Here is a 20,455-nt window from a genome sequence, read left to right as displayed (position 1 = left end):
ATAGTGAAATAACCATCAAACCAGGGTGTTTTATGTATATTTTGAAGTTCTTTTTTATTTTTCTTTTTTAATTTTTAAAAGGGATAGATAAAACAAAGATTGGAGTACCTTGTAATGTTTCATTACATGTACACATTATACAATGTTAAATCAGTGAAGTTTATCTCTCCAAACATTTACTATTTATGTTGAAAATATTAAAAATCCTTTCTTCCATCTTTGGAACATGAAACGTGTACATTAACTATTGTCACCTTATTGTGTAATAGCACACCAGAACTTCTAACTACTAACTTTAACTTGGGACCATTGATAAACCTTTCGTTATACCTCCCTACCTGCTGTTCTCCGCAGCCTCTGCTAACTACCATACTACTATCAATTTCTATTAGGTCAACTTTATTTATATTCTACATATGAAGGAGACAATGAAAACTTGTGTGAAGTTCTTCTGCTAGTCATCTTCAGAAATCAGCATAATCAAATTAGAAGCCCCTTAATTTTTAAGGGAATAATATGAAGTATCACACTAGCAACCCCCAAAATAGGTAGGTGTGGATGAAGCAATTGCTGTATATGGGAGGTTCTTCTCCTGTTGTACCAGAATATTTTGGGGAGGCCTAAATGTTCCTTGTTTGAATAAGAAACCAGGAAGTTGGCAGCTGCCACCACTTCTCGAAAGTGCCTCTTCTTTTCCTTGCCTGTAAATGATATGTCAAGGTCATGAAATACTAATATTCACACTTCCTGATTCTTAGACTCTAGAATTTATAAGTCATGGCTAAGCATGTGTTATTCCCTTAGCAATCTCCCAGCCAGAACTGTGCATTCTTTCCTCTTTTCTCTAGCAAGATGTTCCCTGTTCCGTAGTTACTGCCTTAAAATATCACAGTCTGAATAATTTGCAATATCTAGCAATTGAATGCTTATTCAACTTTTTGTATGACTTTCAGAATTATATCAAGTTAAAAATTACTTGGTTATTACACATCAACTAGAATTCTAATATTTTTAATGGCAGAACCTCTCAATATTAATTGTAATGTGCTCTGGATAGAATTATTTGTAATATTTCTAGGTTGATAATAAATCAATCATTTAACTTGGAGTTCATCATAAGTATAAAGTGACTAAATTTGTTAGTTTTTCTCCACTTTTAATGCATATCCTACCAGCTCAAAACATTTCAAGCAGCAATCTTTTCTATAGATTGTATTACAAAAGAATATTTTTCTAAATATAACATTATGAAGTATTATATATAAAAATGATATCCTATGCATATGTGCTTGAATTCACACATGCACATGACACTGTTTCCTCCTTTATTTCCCTTGTTATTAACTGAAAAGCATAAAGTATTTTTAAGAAATGTATTTTCAGTCACCTTTGCTTAAATGCAGCTAATCCATTAATTACCAAGAAATGTAAATGAACTCTTAAACTGAGAATTATAAGATATTTCATTCATTTCTCTTTTTCATTATGGGCATTACAAGCAGAATGGATCAAAGAAAGACTTCTAGGAAATTGATATCTAATCTGAAAATGACAGGGTATATCTTACAAAGTTGTGATGTTATTTGCATTCTGCTTTTAGCTTATTAAACAAAAATGGAAAAAAAACAATAATCACAAATTATACTAAAATAATCGCTATTGTGAATTTTGAAAGACTTGATGCATGCTAGTAAAATTAATGTTGGCAAGTGGTAAAAAAGGTCATAAACATTAACTTTGTTATTCCTTTTACTTAACAGTTTTTCATTCAATGTTGGTTGACTAAATTGAATTGTGATATTTCAGAATAGACAAATGAAAATGTGGAATGCTCAATGTTTGTCATTAAGATGACTTTCTGATCCAAAAACTAGAAAGGGACCAGCTCTTGCCTACACTGTAACCCTACTAAGAGTCAGCCATGGTGGATTTGAATTAGTAAATTTAAATGAGGATATGTTTGCAGAGGGCAAGACAGCTGACAGTACTGGAAGAGAACAGGGGATGGGAAACAACAAATGTCCATCTCCAGACTTTTTACCCATGGTCAAGTCCAGAGAGATGGGGATGAAAGCAGAAATTATCAAAATGGCACAAGGGATTCATCCGGGAAAGCTGGGCTCTGGGCCATCTTGCTTTCCTCCAAGGCAGTAAGTAGTAATAGAGCAAAGGAAGGGCTCTCTTTTCTTCACATGGCATGTGTCATCATCACTTCAGCAGAGGATCTGGTGGAAGAGCAGGAAAGCAAGAGAACACTTATAATCACCTACAAGGACTGTTGTGAAGCCATGTGAATAACTTTTGGGGGGCCTTCAGTATTCTTAGATTTAGAAGAAGGGCATGCCTAAGCATGTGATGGAAAAAGAGAAGTCACATCATTAGTGCAATCCTATTTGTCTTCAGATGCTGATGAGGATTGAATGAAGATATTGTCTTCAAATGCCTTCAAATAGTCTGCATATATTCATCAGTTAGTTATCATAAAATGTTCTGATCAAACAAATCAATCCATTCACAACTGAGATTTAACTGATGTCTGATGAGCCTATCAAAGCAGTTTCTGCCCAGGGGCAGGGTTGTGATAGATGTTTGTGAATCTACTCATCAAATAATACTGGGTTTACAATACATCAAGAGATTTTCTACTTTGGGACTGTAGAAATAATAAAAGGAATTCTTTGAGATGTACCAAAACAAAACTGTGAATCATTTGTACTTGGATTTACTGAACAATTATCTCAAGAACACAAATAACAAATAGCAGTGCTTGACATGGGTGTAATTATTTTTAATCACTAATCCTTTCCCAAAAGGTATGGTACAATATGTACTTCAAGTCTGAGAAACAGCCTATTGTCAATGGTGTTACCATTCACAGTGACTCCAAATTTCAAAATCGCTCTGTCGAGACTTTCTTCTATGCTTTTTTTGTGCATGCTGTTAGGACAATATTCACAGGTTATGGAAAACTTACCTCTTTAGAAACATTTCTTTCATCATGGGCGTAGTCACTCACACTCAATTTATGCATTATGTACAACCTTTGCTTTTTTATTTTTTTAAGTTGTCAATATACCTTTATTTATTTATTATGCGGTGCTGAGGATTGAATCCAGTGCCCCACATATGCTAGACAAGCACTCTACCACTGAGCCATAACCTCAGCCCTAATTTTTTTTTCACTGTTTAAATCCTACACTTTCTTTAAAACTTTACCCAACCCACAGCTCCTTGGTAGACTTCTCTGATCACTCCAGGCTACTCTCTCTCAAATTCCTTCTTAAAGTTTGATAATCCTAAATTTATCCATAAATTAATAGTTGCTTTGTTTTCCATCTGGTTTTTTAGATCCTTTTTTATTCTTCATTCTACATAGCATGGTGGCTTGATGTAACAGCTTTCAAATGATATTAAGTCTAGAAAGCTTTAAAATGAGAAGAGGGAAGATGAAACTTAATATGTTGAGGCTCCTTTTATGTGTATACTATGAATATGATTTTGCCCACTAGTTCAGACTGCTATTACAACTGTTACATTTTATGGTGATCAAGTTCTTGGAATCTTGAACTGTTAGAAAAGAATTAAAAGTGGTTAAAAAACTGGATAGTTAAAATCATTGAAGCCTGTATTATGATTACTAGGGGATGCTTGGTTTTTATGTTTACCACTGCAGTTAGGATCAACTGGTTAAACTGTTGAATAATCTTACCAAAGAACAAAAGAACACTCTCATATCTGTTCCTTAAAATTTAGTAGTACATTTTAAATAAAGTTTTATTTGGCTTTGGATGAGAATCATTATAACCATAGAACTAGATGAGCCCAGGAGGCCTCGGTATATTCCTCTCCACGGTAGTCCAGCCAGACTCAGCTGCATCTGTAGAAAGCATCACAGAAGCCACTCCAGGAAGAGAACAGCAACCTACTGGAGTCTATGCTGCAATTCTGCTGGAATTTATTTGTTACTCGTTGAATCTAATCCAAATTATTCATGTTTCAATACAAGAAATCATTAACAACATTTTAGGCAAAATAAATATTTTATTGTTTTAATATAGGTTTTTAGAAATCAACCTTTGTGTGGTATTTCAAACATTATAAACCTTTTATATATTCTTTCAAAGAACACTGTTAACATCTCAACCACTTTCAATTAAAATTTCACACACAAAGAAATGTAAGAGGAGTTGAAAATTATAAATGCTGAAAGAATAATTCCAACGACATTTGGTTGTTACTTTTCACATTTATTTAACACATATAAAACCAAATAGGAGACCATATTCCTTTTTCTTTCATATAAACAAAGTTTTGACTGGTTAAAACCAAATTAAAATCATTTATATATGAGGAGAACAACTCTAAATTACTTCCATTTTGAAAAAACAAAAAACCAGCTTATTCATTTCTATCCATTCAAGTCAAAGGCCCCATTATTTTGACAATACTCTACTATGTAGTCTAAAAGACAAAAGAAGAAACATCTCCTTATAAGAAGAAGTCTGGACAATGCAAAAAGTACATAGTGTTTAACATAAGGCACATTTCCAAAAGAAAAATACTACGTAAGCTGTAATAAAATTACATTTGTTTGGGGTAAAGCAATGAGGCTTACAGTGTAAGAACATTGAGTAGTTGTAGGTAACCTCATATAATTCTAACCTACTGCTATTAGTAGCCTCCTCAAGAATAAGAGCAATTTTTACAACAGAACAGTTTGTCTTCTTGAAAGTGACACTAATTAACAGCAGTGGAGGGAAAATCATTGGTTGCTTCAAGCTCTCAAAAAATGAATCAGTTATTGCACAGTAAATACCTCATAGAGGTCAGTGTTGTAAGAAGCTAGTCTGAAGAAATATGTTATTTATAAATTGGTTATGTCTGGAAGTCTTCAAGTTTTATAATTAATTCTACATAGGGAATCAATTGGAAAAATATCGACATACAAATAAATATTAGGCTTTCCCAAATTGCTACAGTTTTGAGAGATTAGAAAAGAAATAATCAGCAAAGTGCCTAGTTTCTATGTATGTTTTTTGAAAGATATGCATAGGGGAGATACACACTGTACACTGTATACAGTAGCCTCACTCAGCAGACAGTATCTTCTGAAGTACAGATTACACCTCCACCAGTGTATATCATCGATAATTCCAACAGTCACAACTAACAGGATCCATGCCCACCTTAAAAAAGAAAGAGACATCAACATTAAATACCCTTCAAACACTATTGCTAAGGGAGTCTTTAAAAGGTAGATACAAATTTTATCCAAATATATATCATGATCATCCTGGGGTCACAGGATGCACATCTTTTGGAAAGTTAATTCTTTTATCTAGATTTTTAAAAATCTAGATTCTATCAGTTTTTTATGACATGATTTAAAATATTTCCTTCATTTTCCACAGCTAAAATTACATATTATATTTTTCAAATTTTATTTTGTTTCTCATCTAATTTTTCATATCTACAAAAAGTATTATCCTACTGAAGTGAAGCATATTATTCCTTTTTGCATTTACCAAGTATTATTATTAACAATACAAATTATGATTAGAGATGAATTATTAGAAATGGATCCATGGGATATGTTCCTTTAAAAGATAAACAAATGGAAAGATACTAGGAATTTGTGATTAATTCTCAAAATCTTGTTCTAAAAACTGCATCTGAAACACCATTATAATGTCAGCAAAACACCATTATAATGTCACCATTATAATGTCAGATCTAAAGACCCAATTCCAGGATTTATTTAACTACAGCGAAATTTAAATTTAAAAACACAATATAAGTAATTCTGTGGAGGTTAACATTTGACTTGCTTACACTTCAACTGGAGTTTATAAGATTCTCAAACTGTAATTATAAAAGTTGCAAAAATAAAATTTTAACTAGAGAAAGAAAATTATGTGCTAAGAAAACAAAAAAATTTAAAACTATGTTAACTTATATTTAGCTAAACAAAGAAATTTAGAAAAACTTACCTAAAAATTCCACTTAATTACTATCTTGCTTAGGATTAGATGATTTACTTGAAGATACTGCTGCCAAAAGTCCACTTACAATTTCCCTTCTGATTTCCCCAACAATTGACTCTTTAATCTATAATGGAAATGGGAAAAATTAGCATTTGACAATATAATCCAGTTTATCAGTTTTCAGAAAAATATAAATAGCAATAAATTCTTGCTATTAGCTAAACCACAGGGAAAACTGCAACCTTAATGGGAACTTACACATAACAGCAAAGAGGCAGTGGAAATTTCAAGCCACCTATCCTCGAACCCAGATCAGCCTCTGAGGCCTAATTACTCTAATCAGCTAACTACATTATGAAATGTCACAATTCTTAAATTGAGAACATCAAAAAATGTTATTTCACTGACTAAATAATTTACTTCACAACACAAAGAAACTTGGAAGGACTAATGAAATGTTAGGTTTACTTTGATGCTTTCTATTAAGGTCTGCCTCTGTAAGGTAGTTACCACGATACCCTAAGAAAATCCACTATTAGCAAAATGACACAGGCATATTTGCTTACTTATATCACTGAAAGCAAACTATGTAAAGAAGTTATACATTGCTCTAACCTTACATGCACATTTTAAATGGAAAGAGGAAATTATCATTTAGTAAAGTATTTTAAAATACAAAGAACAACCTCAAAATAACCTTAAACTCTAATAAAATATATATATTTTTTTCTTTAGTGGTATTGTATGTGTGCTGTTAGTCTGTTACTTCAGGTAAGGGTATAAATCTCATTTTATTGTTGAAAAAGGCAAGCAGACCTGGGTCAATGGTAATTCCATGCTGACTTTCTTCTCCAGATGTCTAAGTACTGCATATGCCCATCCCCTCCCATTCTCTCTAATGATACAGCACTGTCTCCAAATAGCCCTCTGTGAAGGCTTTAAATGTGTATTTCCTGAAGTAAACTGATAATGCTTTCCCAAATTAGCACTTGAGACACTCTTAACTAGCTTTTAAAAATTCTACATTTCCACAGTTTCCTGTCAGCCTGATCTACTTCCTAAAACGTTCCTAAGTATGTCTTAAACACATTCCCACTGAAGTCTTTCCAAAAATGTTTCTGTATTAATCTGTCAGGCAAAATTGGTATACAATACATAGACCTATGCATAGTTATTCATAGAAAACAAAAATGTTCCTTATGTACCAACCATCTGCACTGGCATGTACTTAAATAAATATAAGCTTTTCATTTTCTAAAATATTTCTAAATTTTAAATAACAAAAGTTTTTCAAGTTCATAGCATTTCAGATTCATTTTCTAAATGAATGTGTGTTAGGTACAAACATGAAACCAGAATCGCTTAGCTACAGTATGTAAGCACGAATACAATATGTGTACATAGAGCAACTGCAAATCTACATTTATAAGACAGTGAGTATAAAGTTTTTCCAGTTCAGTTGCCAATGCAATATGGCAATTTTATTGTCTCCTTGTTCTGTATCATTCAAAAACCAAACTACTCAAAAAGTATTCTTTACCAAACAACATCTGCCAAACATTTGGGGGGAATTCAGACAATACTTGTGAAAAGCATAGAAGAATCTCTAAGAGCAAGGCTTGGTGTTACATGCTTGTAGTCCCAGCTACTTGAGAGCTGAGGCAAGAGGGTCACTTGAATAGCAAGGGCTACAGCTAGCTAGCTCTACTATCAAGAACGTTATCTAGATGGATACAATATGAATATTAGCTCATAAAACGTTAAAGGACAAACAATTTTATTAACCCATTAACGACAAAAGAACAATAAATTTTGAAAATGGGAAAAAAGTATGGGCTAGAAAAGGAAAAAAGTTTAAAAATTCTCAGAGAATGACAGATCTTAAATAGCAAGTTTCAAAAAATTAAGAAAATTTCATAGAATCATGAAGATAAAAAACTTTGCATCAAGAGCATCTTGGATGAATTGGAGGTAGAACAGAAACTAAGTGACAAGCAAGTTCTTTCCAAAAGGAGAGGAAATATGAATTAAAGAATGAGATCAAGTGGAAAATATGGTCAGCTACTTCCCAGAGGGGATCAGGTCTCGCTTATCAATGTGTTCATACATAAAAGTAATTGCTCAATAAACGTTTAAACAAAAGAATGAATAAATGAGTGAGCAAAAGAGGGAGAAGAGATAAACATCAGCAACACATACTGACTCCAAGTGTGGAGTGTGGAGCAGCACATCTATTTAATATGCATCTACTCTGCACTACAGCCTCCTCATCAAGTGATCTCTAAGGAAGTTCCAACAGAGATACATGGTGAGCTCTGCCTTACTAAAATACATGTTTAAAAACATGTCAGATGTGCTGTAATAAAGATCCTAAAAGGCAGAAACCAAGCCTAGGAACTTCAATAAACACAGAACAACTTTCTAAACATGCAGCCATCTACCTTTACTCTTTTGAGTTCTGTTGAATTTGCTTCTGTGGCCACAGGTTTGTTCATCCTATCAAATCATCTTTGTAATACACAAACTCATATATATTTTTAAAATAACTAAACATTTTCAGGCCACTGATAACATAAGTCATCAATAACTGGGGCAAATTCTAACACAGTGTACATTTTTCCTACTATAATGTACACAATCTGGGCAGACAAGGGGTCCCTTTAATCTGATACAAGTTGAAGTACCAAATGAATGATCAGATATTTGTCTGGAAGGGCTTTATTTCAGTGGTCTCCTTCCAAAGAAATTCTATTATATTAAAACATTATTAACAACAAAAGCACTCTTTTTAAAAACCTCACAGATGGTGCAATAATAGAAAAAAGCCCTGACAGATTACCATTGTTTTTATGCACCCATGAGTGCAATAAGAAAACTTCCCTGAAAGTGCCTGCCAATGCTTGATCCTCACCTGCAAGACTTAAAGATTAAACCTTGTCTTCCTGAACGGTATCTTTGTCAACAGGGTTAGGGGCTCAGAATTTACTGGAAAGACAGAATCTAATTTAATTTTCTTGGTAGCAGATATAATGAGCTTTAAAAAAATAAAGGAATTCAGTACCAAGTGCATTTTAAATAAAAAAGATCACCAATTGGAAATAAATGGAATGAAGACTAATCTGAATTAAATATTGTGTAAGCAAACTTTTAAGCAGAAAGCCACTGTAATGTAGCTAAAATAATATAAACAGATGATATTTTGAAAATTATCACCAGCACTGGATTAATTTATCTATGAATACATGCCCTTAAAGTACTTCAAATGCATCCGTCTTTTTAAGTACATCAGTATTCCTCTTATGCCCTGTTTGATCTATATATTTTGCTTGGTAAGTCCTTCCTTGCAGATAGCAAGAGTAAATGTTAAGCACAACTTCCTTCAAACTATGCCAAATTATGAACTCAGTAGTTTCTAATTAATGGACTTAACATTTCAAACATTTGCCTTGCATGCCAGTTTGAATGTCTGCAAAGTATAAAATTTTTCATGTTTAACAGGAGATTCCTGTAAATGATTAAATAATTCTCCAGGATCAAGGCACCAAAATGGCAACAAAGGACTTTTTTCATGATATTGTATTGGCCAAAAATATCAATATTCCTGTCTAAAGTTAAATTACTTACAGTATATATTAGGTCATTACAACTTTAAAAATGAGGACTAAAGTGTACATGTTTAAAATTTGTGCCAAATGAGCAACATAATGTCAAGTTTTCAAGAAAATTTTCAAAGTTAAAGGGCACAAAAATACCACATTGCTTGCAAATCAAAACTACTCTAAGATTTCATCTCACTCCAGTCAGAATGGCAATTAGCAAGAATACTAGCAACGACAAGTGTTGGTGAGGATGTGGGAAAAGAGCACACTCACTGCTGGTGGACTGCAAATTGGTGCAACAGCTCTAGAAAGCAGTCTGGAGATTCCTTAGAAAACGTGGAAAGGAACCAGCATTTAACCCAGCTATCCCAGTCCCTTTTCTATACCCAAAGGACTTAAAATCATACTACAGTGACACAGCCACATCAGTGTGTATAGCAGCTCAATTCACAATAAACAAACTGTGGAAGCAACCTAGATGCCCTTCAATAGATGAATGGATAAAGAAACAGTGGTATATATACACAATGGAATATTACTCAGCATTAAAAGAGAATAAAATCATGGCATTTTCAGGTCAATGGATGGAGTTGGATAATACAATGTTAAGCGAAGTAAGTCAATCCCCAAAAACCAAAGGCTGAATGTTTTCTCTGATATGTGGATGCTGATCCATAATAGAGTGGCGTCAGGGGGCAAGGGAAGAATGGATTGGGAAGCAGGGAAGGAGAGGAAGAGAGGGAGTATGTGGGTGGGAAGGACGGTGAAATGAGACGGTAATAATTATCCTATGTACATGTATGACTGCACAAATGGTGTGACTCTGCATCATGTACAACCAGAGAACTTAAAAGTTGTGTTCCATTTGTGTACAATGAGTTGAAATGCATTCTGCTGTTATGTATAACTAATTGGAACAAATTAAAAAATCACATTTCTTTAAAAAAAGTTACTTAAAACCTAGTTCCTTGGTTAGCAAATATAGTATGAGAAAGTTTTACTAACCAAAGGCACATCTGACTGAATAGGTTGGACAGACAGTTTACTAAATGTTAACCAGCAACAATCAACTTTCAAAAATAATTACTTTTTTGGACAAATAAATTCACAGAATTAACACTTTCTAAAGTTTTGGCTGGTAGCTTCATGTAATGAAAATAAATGAAGAACATGTTGTGTTCTGCTATGATACTAATTTTGAAAATGTAAATTTGTTTCAACATGGTTGAAATATTAGGAAACAACTTGTGTATAATGCAAATTACACATTTACTTATGTGTACTTTCATCAACAACACTACATAAACACAATTAACAGCATTCAGCTGAACCTAGAAACACAGCACAAAAATGCACATAATTTAAACACTGTCCAGAAATCTCAGTTGTCTGTGTATGAGCCGTATCTATCCATACTGGGCATCAAAGCTTTCTGTCAGATTTCAGGTCCCTCTCCTTCCACCCCTTCACAACAACTCACAAACTGCAATCCTTCCAAAGCCCAATTCTACAAGCACACCTCAAGGTTTTCTCAAGGTTAAGTACGATATTTGTTGTAGCATTTTTGTATTTCTCAACCATTTAAAATGTATACAACTATGCTACTATTTTGATTCAGTTTCTATTTTTTCTCTTTTTAAATATCCCTGATGAAGTTTTGAGTGTTATGCCTCTAAATCCTATTTCCTGCATAAGCCCTATGGTTTTTGATTGCATGAGTTTACACAGCAGAGATTTTCAGGATCGCATATATTATCTGTGTACATAGCAGAACTGATGGTATTTATATTTAAATAGTTTCTCAAGATACTATCATACAGCTGCAAATGATGGCACTTAAGATACATAAAATAATCTCTGGGCTGAAAGGATCAATGGCCCATTTGAGGAAACATTCCGGTCTTTTGCCACCATTCTTGTTCTATAACCGCTAGAAATCTGTTCTTGGCTAAAAATTAATTCTAAAATATGCTAGATTCATATTGCTAATTATATTGATGACACAGTTTTTAAAAAGTGGGAGCCAGTGACTAATTTCTCTGGCCTCATTTTGACCTTTCCCATTCCTAAATTCCTAGTTCTTCAATACCTTATAAAGATTGAGAATCTGTATGCTTGGGACCAGAAATATTTCAAATTTTGGAGTTTTGTTAATTTTCTGAAATGGTTGCACAGACTTTAAAAGTTGAGCATCTCTGATCTTAAAACTCATGATCCAAAATAGATTGAAACTTGAAAATTTTTGATGACCTTGCAAAATGCTTTTATGTGCAATTTTTCCATCATCTCTTGAGTTAGTCTTGTTTACCAATTCCTACCAGAATTTTAAGTGTATGCACTTCATATCTTACTTGTATTTTTCTTTTATCCCTCTTTACAGAGCAGATTCTCAGACACTCATAAAAAAAAAATTTAATTGTTGTTGCTGTTGGGATCAAACCAAAGGTCTCACACAAGCTAAGTATGTGCTTAATCACTGAGTTACCTCCCCAGTCCCTAAAGTGATTTTTTAAAAAAGTGTATAGGTATTCTTTTTCACTAACAGACATAATGAAAAAAAATCTTTTCTTGAACGGGGTCTTAGTGCCTTGGCTGGAAAAAACTACAGGTAATATGGTTCTGCCTTATTACTCTTAAGAGTTCTTAAGACAAGAAAATAGAACAGAAGGCAAAATATTTTCAGCCTGTGTAATTTTATCCTGTGTAAGCTACTAGGTTTTACAACAAAAAGGACAGTGTGATTTAAGAAGAAAAGGGGGGTAGGATCCATCATAAAAGTATACCTATGGGGCTCGCCCTTTTTAAATAAGATATACTATTCCTTCTTATTAACATTCAATGCTAAAAAGTTATTATGCAAATTTTCTCAACTAATCTGTCACCTTTGCCTACAACCTTTGTAATTTTTTGCAGGTCCTTTGGTAACCTAGAATTCTTATTAATGCTTCAGATTCTCATGCTGTTATTATTCAAGGTAAATCTTCTTTTTGTATTGATTTCAATTTTTGAACAACTTCAAATTTCCACACTTCTTCACCTACCAAGTACATCAAATTCTTTATACTTCTTAAAACCACAACATCATTGTCTTACATCAGTTGAAATAATAAATGATAGCCTTTAATCCTGGAAAAGACCAAAATTGTAATCCTTAATGCTCCAGATATGGAAGAGTCAAGAGGGACAGATTCTGTAATGTGTTTATGTGCTTCAAATTCTACAAACATGTTTTCACCACACTGAATATAGAGAACTGCAATTATTTCACATTGAAGTATGAAGTTTGCAGAAATGCTATTATGGACATATTTTAATAGATATGAATTAGATCAATGGGAAAGGTTAATTTAAAAGCTCTCTGAAAATTACTGAATACTATGAATAAAAAGAATATCTTATAAATAATGCATAACATCCATCTCCATATAAATGAAGCACAGATTTTACCCACCTCCCGTATGACTTGCTGCAACTCGTTCTGCTCCACATTTCTATGCATTTCCTCTGCAGATGGCCTCGGGGGCAGTTTTTCAGGCCCTTCTTCCACTTCAGACTTAGGTCTTACAACCTGTGAGCCTTCTTCAGCTGCTCCAACTTCTTCAAAACTTTCCAGCTCTGGAGGCGTCTGCACAGAGCCTGTTCTAGAAGGAGCGGTTGGTGTTAGAGCCACTGATGCTCGGAATACTTTCTTTCTTGCCACAAAATGGGCTTTGTGTTTTCCCCCTGAGTCACCCGAAGGCACTCCAGTTCTTCTGTTAGCATGAGAGGGACCAGAACACACAGAAGATGACTCTGATGTTGCATGGGAGAAAACTGATTCTGAGCTATCTCCAGGAGGGATTTCATATCCCATTTCTCCAAGTCCAAGGCCCAATTCAGACTTCAAGTATGACTGTTCTCGCATCAGTTCAGTGACCTGGATCAGAAAAATTGTTATTTTTCTCTCTCAATATTAAGGTTGGTTATTGAAGTTCAATTCCTAACTTATGATTGTTGTCAAAAATCATGAACTTGTAAAGATATAATTCTATTTCACTGATTTATTAACTAGTCAAACTGATTCACAAAGATCACAAGCTTAAATTCATGGCAAGCTCAAGCAATAAAATGGGCAACTGGAACACACAATGGGATGAAATTTTACTTGTAACCACACAGGTAAAGAAAAACAACATAGTTACTCACAATGCTTTGCATTCTAATAAAACAATTTGTCTAAAATATAATAAAAGTCAAATTTGTTCAAAAAGCAGTCATCTTACAGATCTAAAAAAACTGATATCTAACTGGGAAAGCTTATTTCCCTTGGAGAATACATATTTTTAATGGTGCATCATCTCCTTTAGGTCATACAGATAAATCACTATTGCAGTTAAGCTGGCTTTCTAGTGGATTCAGATGGCAATGGTCTTCAGAAGGAGAAAACTCACTTCCAATTAAATTTAACTAATTTATGAAATTCTATATTTAAAACAAACATACATTTCATCCGCCCTGGGAAACTGTGTGTTTATGAGACATAATGTCATTTCCCTTTCCCAATGACTTAAAAGGAGAGAGCTTACTGGTTCCATTACATTCAGCGGAGAAGGACATGACAAGTTATCAGCACTTCTACTGCCACACATCCCCTGAAAAGATAACAATATAGAAATGCATATGTATGCATAAACTTCTCAAATTGTGTTTTATAAAATAATTGACTACTCATTGCCAAAAAGTACCACTTTATGTCACAAAGGTCACCCTCAACTGTTATGGAGTCTTATGAAATGTTATTGTGACATCACCAAGATGCACAGAAGTTGATTTTCTGCTCCTACCATCATACATTTCAAAGAATGATGGATCAAAATAATTAGAAAATATACTCATTAATGATACATATTTCTGATTCTATGTTCTCTCTATATATGTATACACTCTTATTCTACTACTCAATGTATATGCATACATATGCGTATGTATGTACTTATTCTTTTTTTTTTTTTTTTTTTGACACAAGGTCTTGTTAGGTTGTCCAGATCCCTGAACTCACAATTCTCTTGCCTCAACTTCCCAAGTACCTGGGATTACAGGTAAGTGCCACCATGTCCCACTCATTCATTTATTTTTAACAAAAATCAAACACATTGTCAACATAATAAAAAAGAATTCAAAACTTCGAAGAAACCTATTTTACAACTTCAAAGGTATTGGTAAAAACAAATATGATGTTCAAGTTCAAATTTCATGGAAAGAAACATTAGAAATAACGAAAAGTGGCAAAGTGGCACAAAATAAAGACAAGTAGTGTTTCTTTTTATTATCTTGGTTGCATACACATTTTCTATCAAAACACCTCACTTGATCCCTTAAAAAACATAACTAAGGGTAAGGGACATTAGGTTTCTCGCAGTGGAAGGGTATGTGCTTAGAATGTGGAGGCCCTGGGTTCACTCTCCAACAGCACAAAAAAGAGAAAAAGAAAAAAAAATAATAAACATTAAAAAATTTAAAGAATGGAATAGAGTCTAAAATTAAGGAAAGACTTAACGATAAACAGTTATTTATTTAAATGCAAGAGAAGGGAGAAAAACTGAGTAAAATATATGTCAGTTCTTTGGAATTATATGCAGTGATTCAAATTTAAATTAGTCATATTTTGATTCACCACAATTTTTTATTCAACAAATCTAAACTTTTGCACTGCCGTTTATTTTTTGCTATTGTCAAAAATTATCATTAAGAATTTTAAATGTTATTTTTAAATAAACTAATAATATAAGAAAATTATTACAACTTATACATGAAACTGATGTGTAGAAAAGTTCCTTAAACATTCTGCATGCTTCTAATGCCATTCAAGTAAACGGGTTAAAACGAAGGCATTTGTCCTAAATTTACATGGAACCTTATCAATAAAGCTAGTGAAAACTCCTGACAACCCCCTAGGCAGCGTACCACAAGTGCTGAGGAGCGGAAAGGAGAAGGCACCTGCACAGCCCGAAGGTGTTCATCCAGGCCCAGCAAGCGGTCCTCCAGCTGAAGCTCCAGGTCCTGAAGTTCCATTCGGACTGAATTTCTCAAACTCTGCAGTTGTTCAACTTCATACCTATCAGTATTGTGACAGGTACAAAGTTTGAAAAAGGTAGTTTGGAGGTTCCTATTTACAACCTTTTTTAAAAACTACTATAAGCTAACAGAAGGTACTCAATTCCAAGTTTTATAAATTCACATAACAACTATAAGAGGTGTAACCACTAGGACAACGGTTTTTGTTCCTCTATTTTCTCTCACAACTATCCTGCACACTGAGAAGCTGCTCACAACCAACCATCTTCCTTATACACTGAAGGTACAAAAGTTAACATTAATTATGTATGCCTAACTTTATCTATAGTGGTTCACAAAACAGTTACAGGGTATACAGCAGTGGAAATAAAGTCTCATTTTAAAAAAAATATAAGTTACAAATGCTCCTTTGAATGAAAAAATCTTTTTAAAAAAATGAACTTTTACCTTTCCTCCTCAGTCATGTGGTGATAAACCATGGTTTGCTGACGCAGCATTGCCAACTCTAAATCCATCATTTGTGTTCTAAACAAATTCAGGCTCCGCCTCATTGTTTGAAGCTCCTGAAAAGTATTCTAAAATGCAATATGACAAAATTACACTTCTAGATCATAAAAATTATTTTGTAACACAATGACTTAGGTAGGAACTTACTTCATAAAGAGGTAGAACAGATGATTTCTGAGTACTATATGGAGCAGCAGCAAAATCAGGTCCTCTCATCATAGGGTACTTCAAACAAATGAAAACAGGGTTAAAACCAATGCCAAAGTACCAACAAATTTTCTAAGGTAATAATAAGGCAGAACGTAAGTCCTGTGTAATTTTTTTTTGAGGCAAAACCAAACAAAATAAAACTCTTCATATTGTAAGAACAATAATAACAAAAAAAAATCAGTCCCCAATGCTACCTAGTACTCTTAGCTACTCCAGGAATAAGTCAATATATTTGGAAGGCGAAAGAGGCAAAAGGGAAAATATAGCTCATATCTATTTTACAGGACTTCCTTCTTGCCTTGAGAAAGTAGAGAAGCAAAACTGAAAGTCGAAAAAGCAACTACAAATGTCATTATGGGATCACAGTAACTACTGACATGTCTGGAGGGAATAGCAAGTAACCATCAACTGTTAAACTTTTTTTTTTTTTTTTTTAAAGAGAGAGTGAGAGACAGAGAGAGACAGAGAATTTTTTTTTTTTTTAATTTATTTTTTAGTTTTCAGCGGGCACAACATCTTTGTTTGTATGTGGTGCTGAGAATCGAACCCGGGCCGCATGCATGCCAGGCCAGCGCGCTACAGCTTGAGCCACATCCCCAGCCCTTAAACTTTTGAGCATCTGTTATATGAGACTATTTTAGGCAGTGGAGATAAAAGATACCCCATGCCCCAGCCTTCAAGTGTTCTTACACTATAAGAAAGAATAAAGAGAAGTTTAAATTTTTATTATAATCTTAAGATGGGTGTGCTAAAATGGACACAAACAAAAATTCACAAATTCACATTAGGTTAAGTTTTGTTAACCATGGTTAACACCTGAGCTGAGCTTTAACAGTAAATGGGACTTGGTCATGCAAAGAAACCCAAGGGAAGAGCATTCAAGATTAAACAAACAAACAAACCACACACACACACACACAAAAAAAAAAAAAAAAAAAAAAAAAACAAACAGAAAAACCACAAACAAAAAACAAAACACAAAATGGCATGTGCAGATCCCTAAGAACGCACAACTACTGAGAGCCCTGCATGCAGGCCAATGTGGCAGGAGCACACACCTAAGCAAGGAGACTGGATAGAGTGTTTATCTAGTGGGGTGAGAGAGGGGTGGGGAGATTGATGCACTCCATCACTGAGGGGTTCATCCAAGAGGAAGACCACACAGCTAGAGCAGACAAACTTGCACCTGGAAAGGTGTGCCACGGAGGTATAGGTGGACAGGTCCCTGGAAATCCCCAGCTTCACAATAATTACAACGAAAAGCTTAAACATCTCAATCATAGACAGAACCAGGTTTTGTAAAGAAGAAACACCCACATTCTGGTTAGAGTGCAAACCCAGGAGACAACTGTCATTGAGATAAAACCTATATTTCAAAGGTGTATCTTTTTACATCTTAAAATTACAACATTGATTTTACTTTTCAAGGGGCTTCCTGTCTAATACTATTTTCATGAAGATAAGAGATGACATGCATTCTAAATTCACATTACCTGATTTTTGGGTTTTTTTTTTTGTTTATTCTCTTTTGGAGTAGTTCCAGTCTTTGAACCCAGTGGAAGTAGACTAATTCTGTGCCAGGAGAGCAGCATCAGGGATCAGTAGTGAAGGGAAAACTTAGAGAGCTATGAGCGGAACCAGCAGAAGACGGTGCCAACCGAACCAACATGAAGAAACTTAGAAAAGGAAGAGGTGGTCAAAACATCCAAATGGCAGAGAAAAGGAGAGAAAGGATTTTGACAGGGAAGACTTCTTAAATAACCGGGACAACTGAAAGTTTCTAGACCAAGAAAAAGACAATGGAAGAAAAGCTGAAAAAGGGAGGATATCTATAGAGCTAAATCTCTCCTCTAGGAAAGGAAGGAGATTCTAAGCAGAGAAATTAACTTATTCAGGATTAGTTTCCACTTTTCCCATGAAACAGAAGGGAAGACTATAGGATGCAGTTGAAGCATGTGAAATTATACAGCTAAGGTACTTATATCTGATGGGTATTAACTTCTCAATGAATTAAGATATGCTCAGAGCAAAAAAATATAAAATTCAGAAAACCTTTTTCTCCTACCTGTGAAAGATTCTGCAGCGAGTTTCTAATATCATGCAACACTCTTCGCAACTGCATTTCTATGGCAGAAGGAGGATTCACAGAGCATGCTCGGTAAGGGTAGGCAGCATGTCTGTGTGAGTAAGGACACCCAAAAGGGGAGGGGAAGGCACTGCAGGTGGCACCTGAGATGTTAGGAACACTGTGTGTGCTCAGAGTTCTCATGTGCTCACACAGGGGCCTTTCCTGCCACTCAGAGTGGACAGAGTGAAGGGAGCAGGTGGACTGAGATATCTGTGCAGGAGTCCTTCCATGATGGCATTCTTCCAACTGGGTCACCTCACTCTGGTTGGCTTCTTCTTTCTTCACAGATGATGGAGAGATGAAAATGGTGGATTTAACCAATGACTGATGGTCATGCTCAGTCACCCCTTTTTCCACTTCCTGTTCCTCTTCAGGTGTATATTTATAGGTGAAGGAAGGTGGGCTGCATCTGGTTTCTTTCCCTGGAGACAAACGAACGTTGACAGAAGATACGACCCTCACTGGGCTCAATAAAGTTGTCGGTAAAGACTGAGACCTTCTTAGAGGATAGCCAGCTTTGGCAAGCAAGTACCTTTGTTTTAACAGATCTTTTGATTTTATCAGGCTACGCCCTACTCTTTGACCTGACAGAGTACACACCTTCATTCGAGCTCTTTGCAAAGCTGTATTAACTCTGTCCACAGAAGAAGGAGGCCCCGTTGTATTTTCCGAGCTCAGATCACTGCATTTAGCTTCAATGGAAGCCAATGATTTCAGAATATGATGTGTGGTGTACTGGGTAAATTCACATTCGCTGCTTTTATCCACATCACTTTTTTTATCCACATCACTTTCACCACTTGTTTCCCTCATCAGCTCTACTGTCTGTGCTGGAGACAAACCCTCTTCTATTTTGGTACTTTGAGTAACATGATCCTCTGGACTACAGGTAGACTGCTTATTTCCTGTATTCTCAACAGTCCTACATCCAGCAACTGTTGCTGCCTTGGCTCTTCCTTCCTTCTGACGAGGGGTGAGAAATTCCTCCTCTGATTCGTTGAAATAAGGTTGGTCTTGTGCTGTTGGTGTAACAAGGTCTTCACCAAATGATGTGACTGTTGTCTCACTGTCACAACTATCAGCACTACTCCCCATGGCTTGCAGGGACTCATGAACCTGTGAAAGGAAAACAGGTGGGAAGATGAAAAATAAAATTAAGAGGTATTACATACAAAATACCAAACAGAAAACATGCACCTACACTTCTATGGTCTCCCACCTTGGCTGTGCCCCTGGCCCTGCTCCAAAATATTTGTACTGCTGTTGATCAGCAACTGAAATCCTTTCCCCCCAACTCCCAGTTTTTCACGATGATTATTTCAAATCTTCACTATTTTTCTTAAAGAATCTTTCCAACACCCTCCTTCTTTACTTCCAAAATAATACTGACTCACCGAAAAAACAATAGAAATTTCTTCACATTGTTCCCCAATACCATTGACAAGTTTTCCTCCCCATCATTCCTTCCTTTACTCCATTCTGAAAAGAAATCGTGCACCTCTGTTCAAGACTAATCCCTCCAAACTGTACTTCTAATCACATTCTCGCCAGGATCAGGGTATTCCTCCATTGTTTCATCCCAGACTTTTCTGGATCAATCTGTCCTCTTTGGCTACTCCCTTAGCTGAACAACTTCCCTAAGTCATTTGTTCCTGCACAAAAAGACAAAATGACCTCTCGCTCAAACTGGCAAAAACAGTCCACATTCCCATTTTCTCTTCCTCACCAAGGATTTATTCTCCAATCATGCTTTGGCCTCATTTACGCCAAAAGAACCACTCTCTCCAACATAAGTCTCCTAGTAGCTATGATCTTGCCTTCTCACTCTGGACGGCCCTAACTTCCTTTCTCAAAGTCTTCCCTCCATCTCCCAATTTTTCTGTCTATTGATTATTCTTTCTGAGTCTCTATAGACATATCTCTTTTCTGTCTAACTTTTAGATCCTATGACTATAGAGTCTTTGGGAGTTATC

General features: G+C 35.0%; 1 protein-coding gene across 6 annotated transcripts in view; it reads right to left on the bottom strand.

The window, feature by feature from the left end:
• Positions 1-4,226: 4,226 nt before the first annotated feature.
• Positions 4,227-20,455, bottom strand: part of Itprid2 (ITPR interacting domain containing 2) — a 43,649-nt gene continuing 27,420 nt past the window's right edge. For 5 of the 6 annotated variants that reach the window (XM_058580300.1, XM_046447337.2, XM_046447336.2 and 2 more), the window contains 8 exons: positions 18,420-19,598; positions 16,292-16,369; positions 16,085-16,212; positions 15,527-15,677; positions 14,149-14,214; positions 13,035-13,499; positions 5,991-6,108; positions 4,227-5,186 (listed from right to left, as the gene is read on the bottom strand). In XM_058580300.1, coding sequence (XP_058436283.1) covers positions 6,004-6,108; positions 13,035-13,499; positions 14,149-14,214; positions 15,527-15,677; positions 16,085-16,212; positions 16,292-16,369; positions 18,420-19,598 — 2,172 coding nt within the window. In that variant the 3' untranslated portion in view covers positions 4,227-5,186; positions 5,991-6,003. The remainder of the gene's footprint in view (positions 5,187-5,990; positions 6,109-13,034; positions 13,500-14,148; positions 14,215-15,526; positions 15,678-16,084; positions 16,213-16,291; positions 16,370-18,419; positions 19,599-20,455) is intronic. The other variant, XM_046447338.2, reaches the window with a different exon arrangement.

The sequence above is a fragment of the Marmota monax genome, unplaced genomic scaffold (assembly GCF_021218885.2).
Source record: "Marmota monax isolate L192 unplaced genomic scaffold, Marmota_monax_Labrador192_F-V1.1 WCK01_AAM20220418_F8-fsc00007, whole genome shotgun sequence".
NCBI lineage: Eukaryota > Metazoa > Chordata > Mammalia > Rodentia > Sciuridae > Marmota > Marmota monax.
The sequence above is the reverse complement of the archived record's forward strand: the minus strand, read 5'-3'. Positions and strand labels throughout refer to the sequence as shown.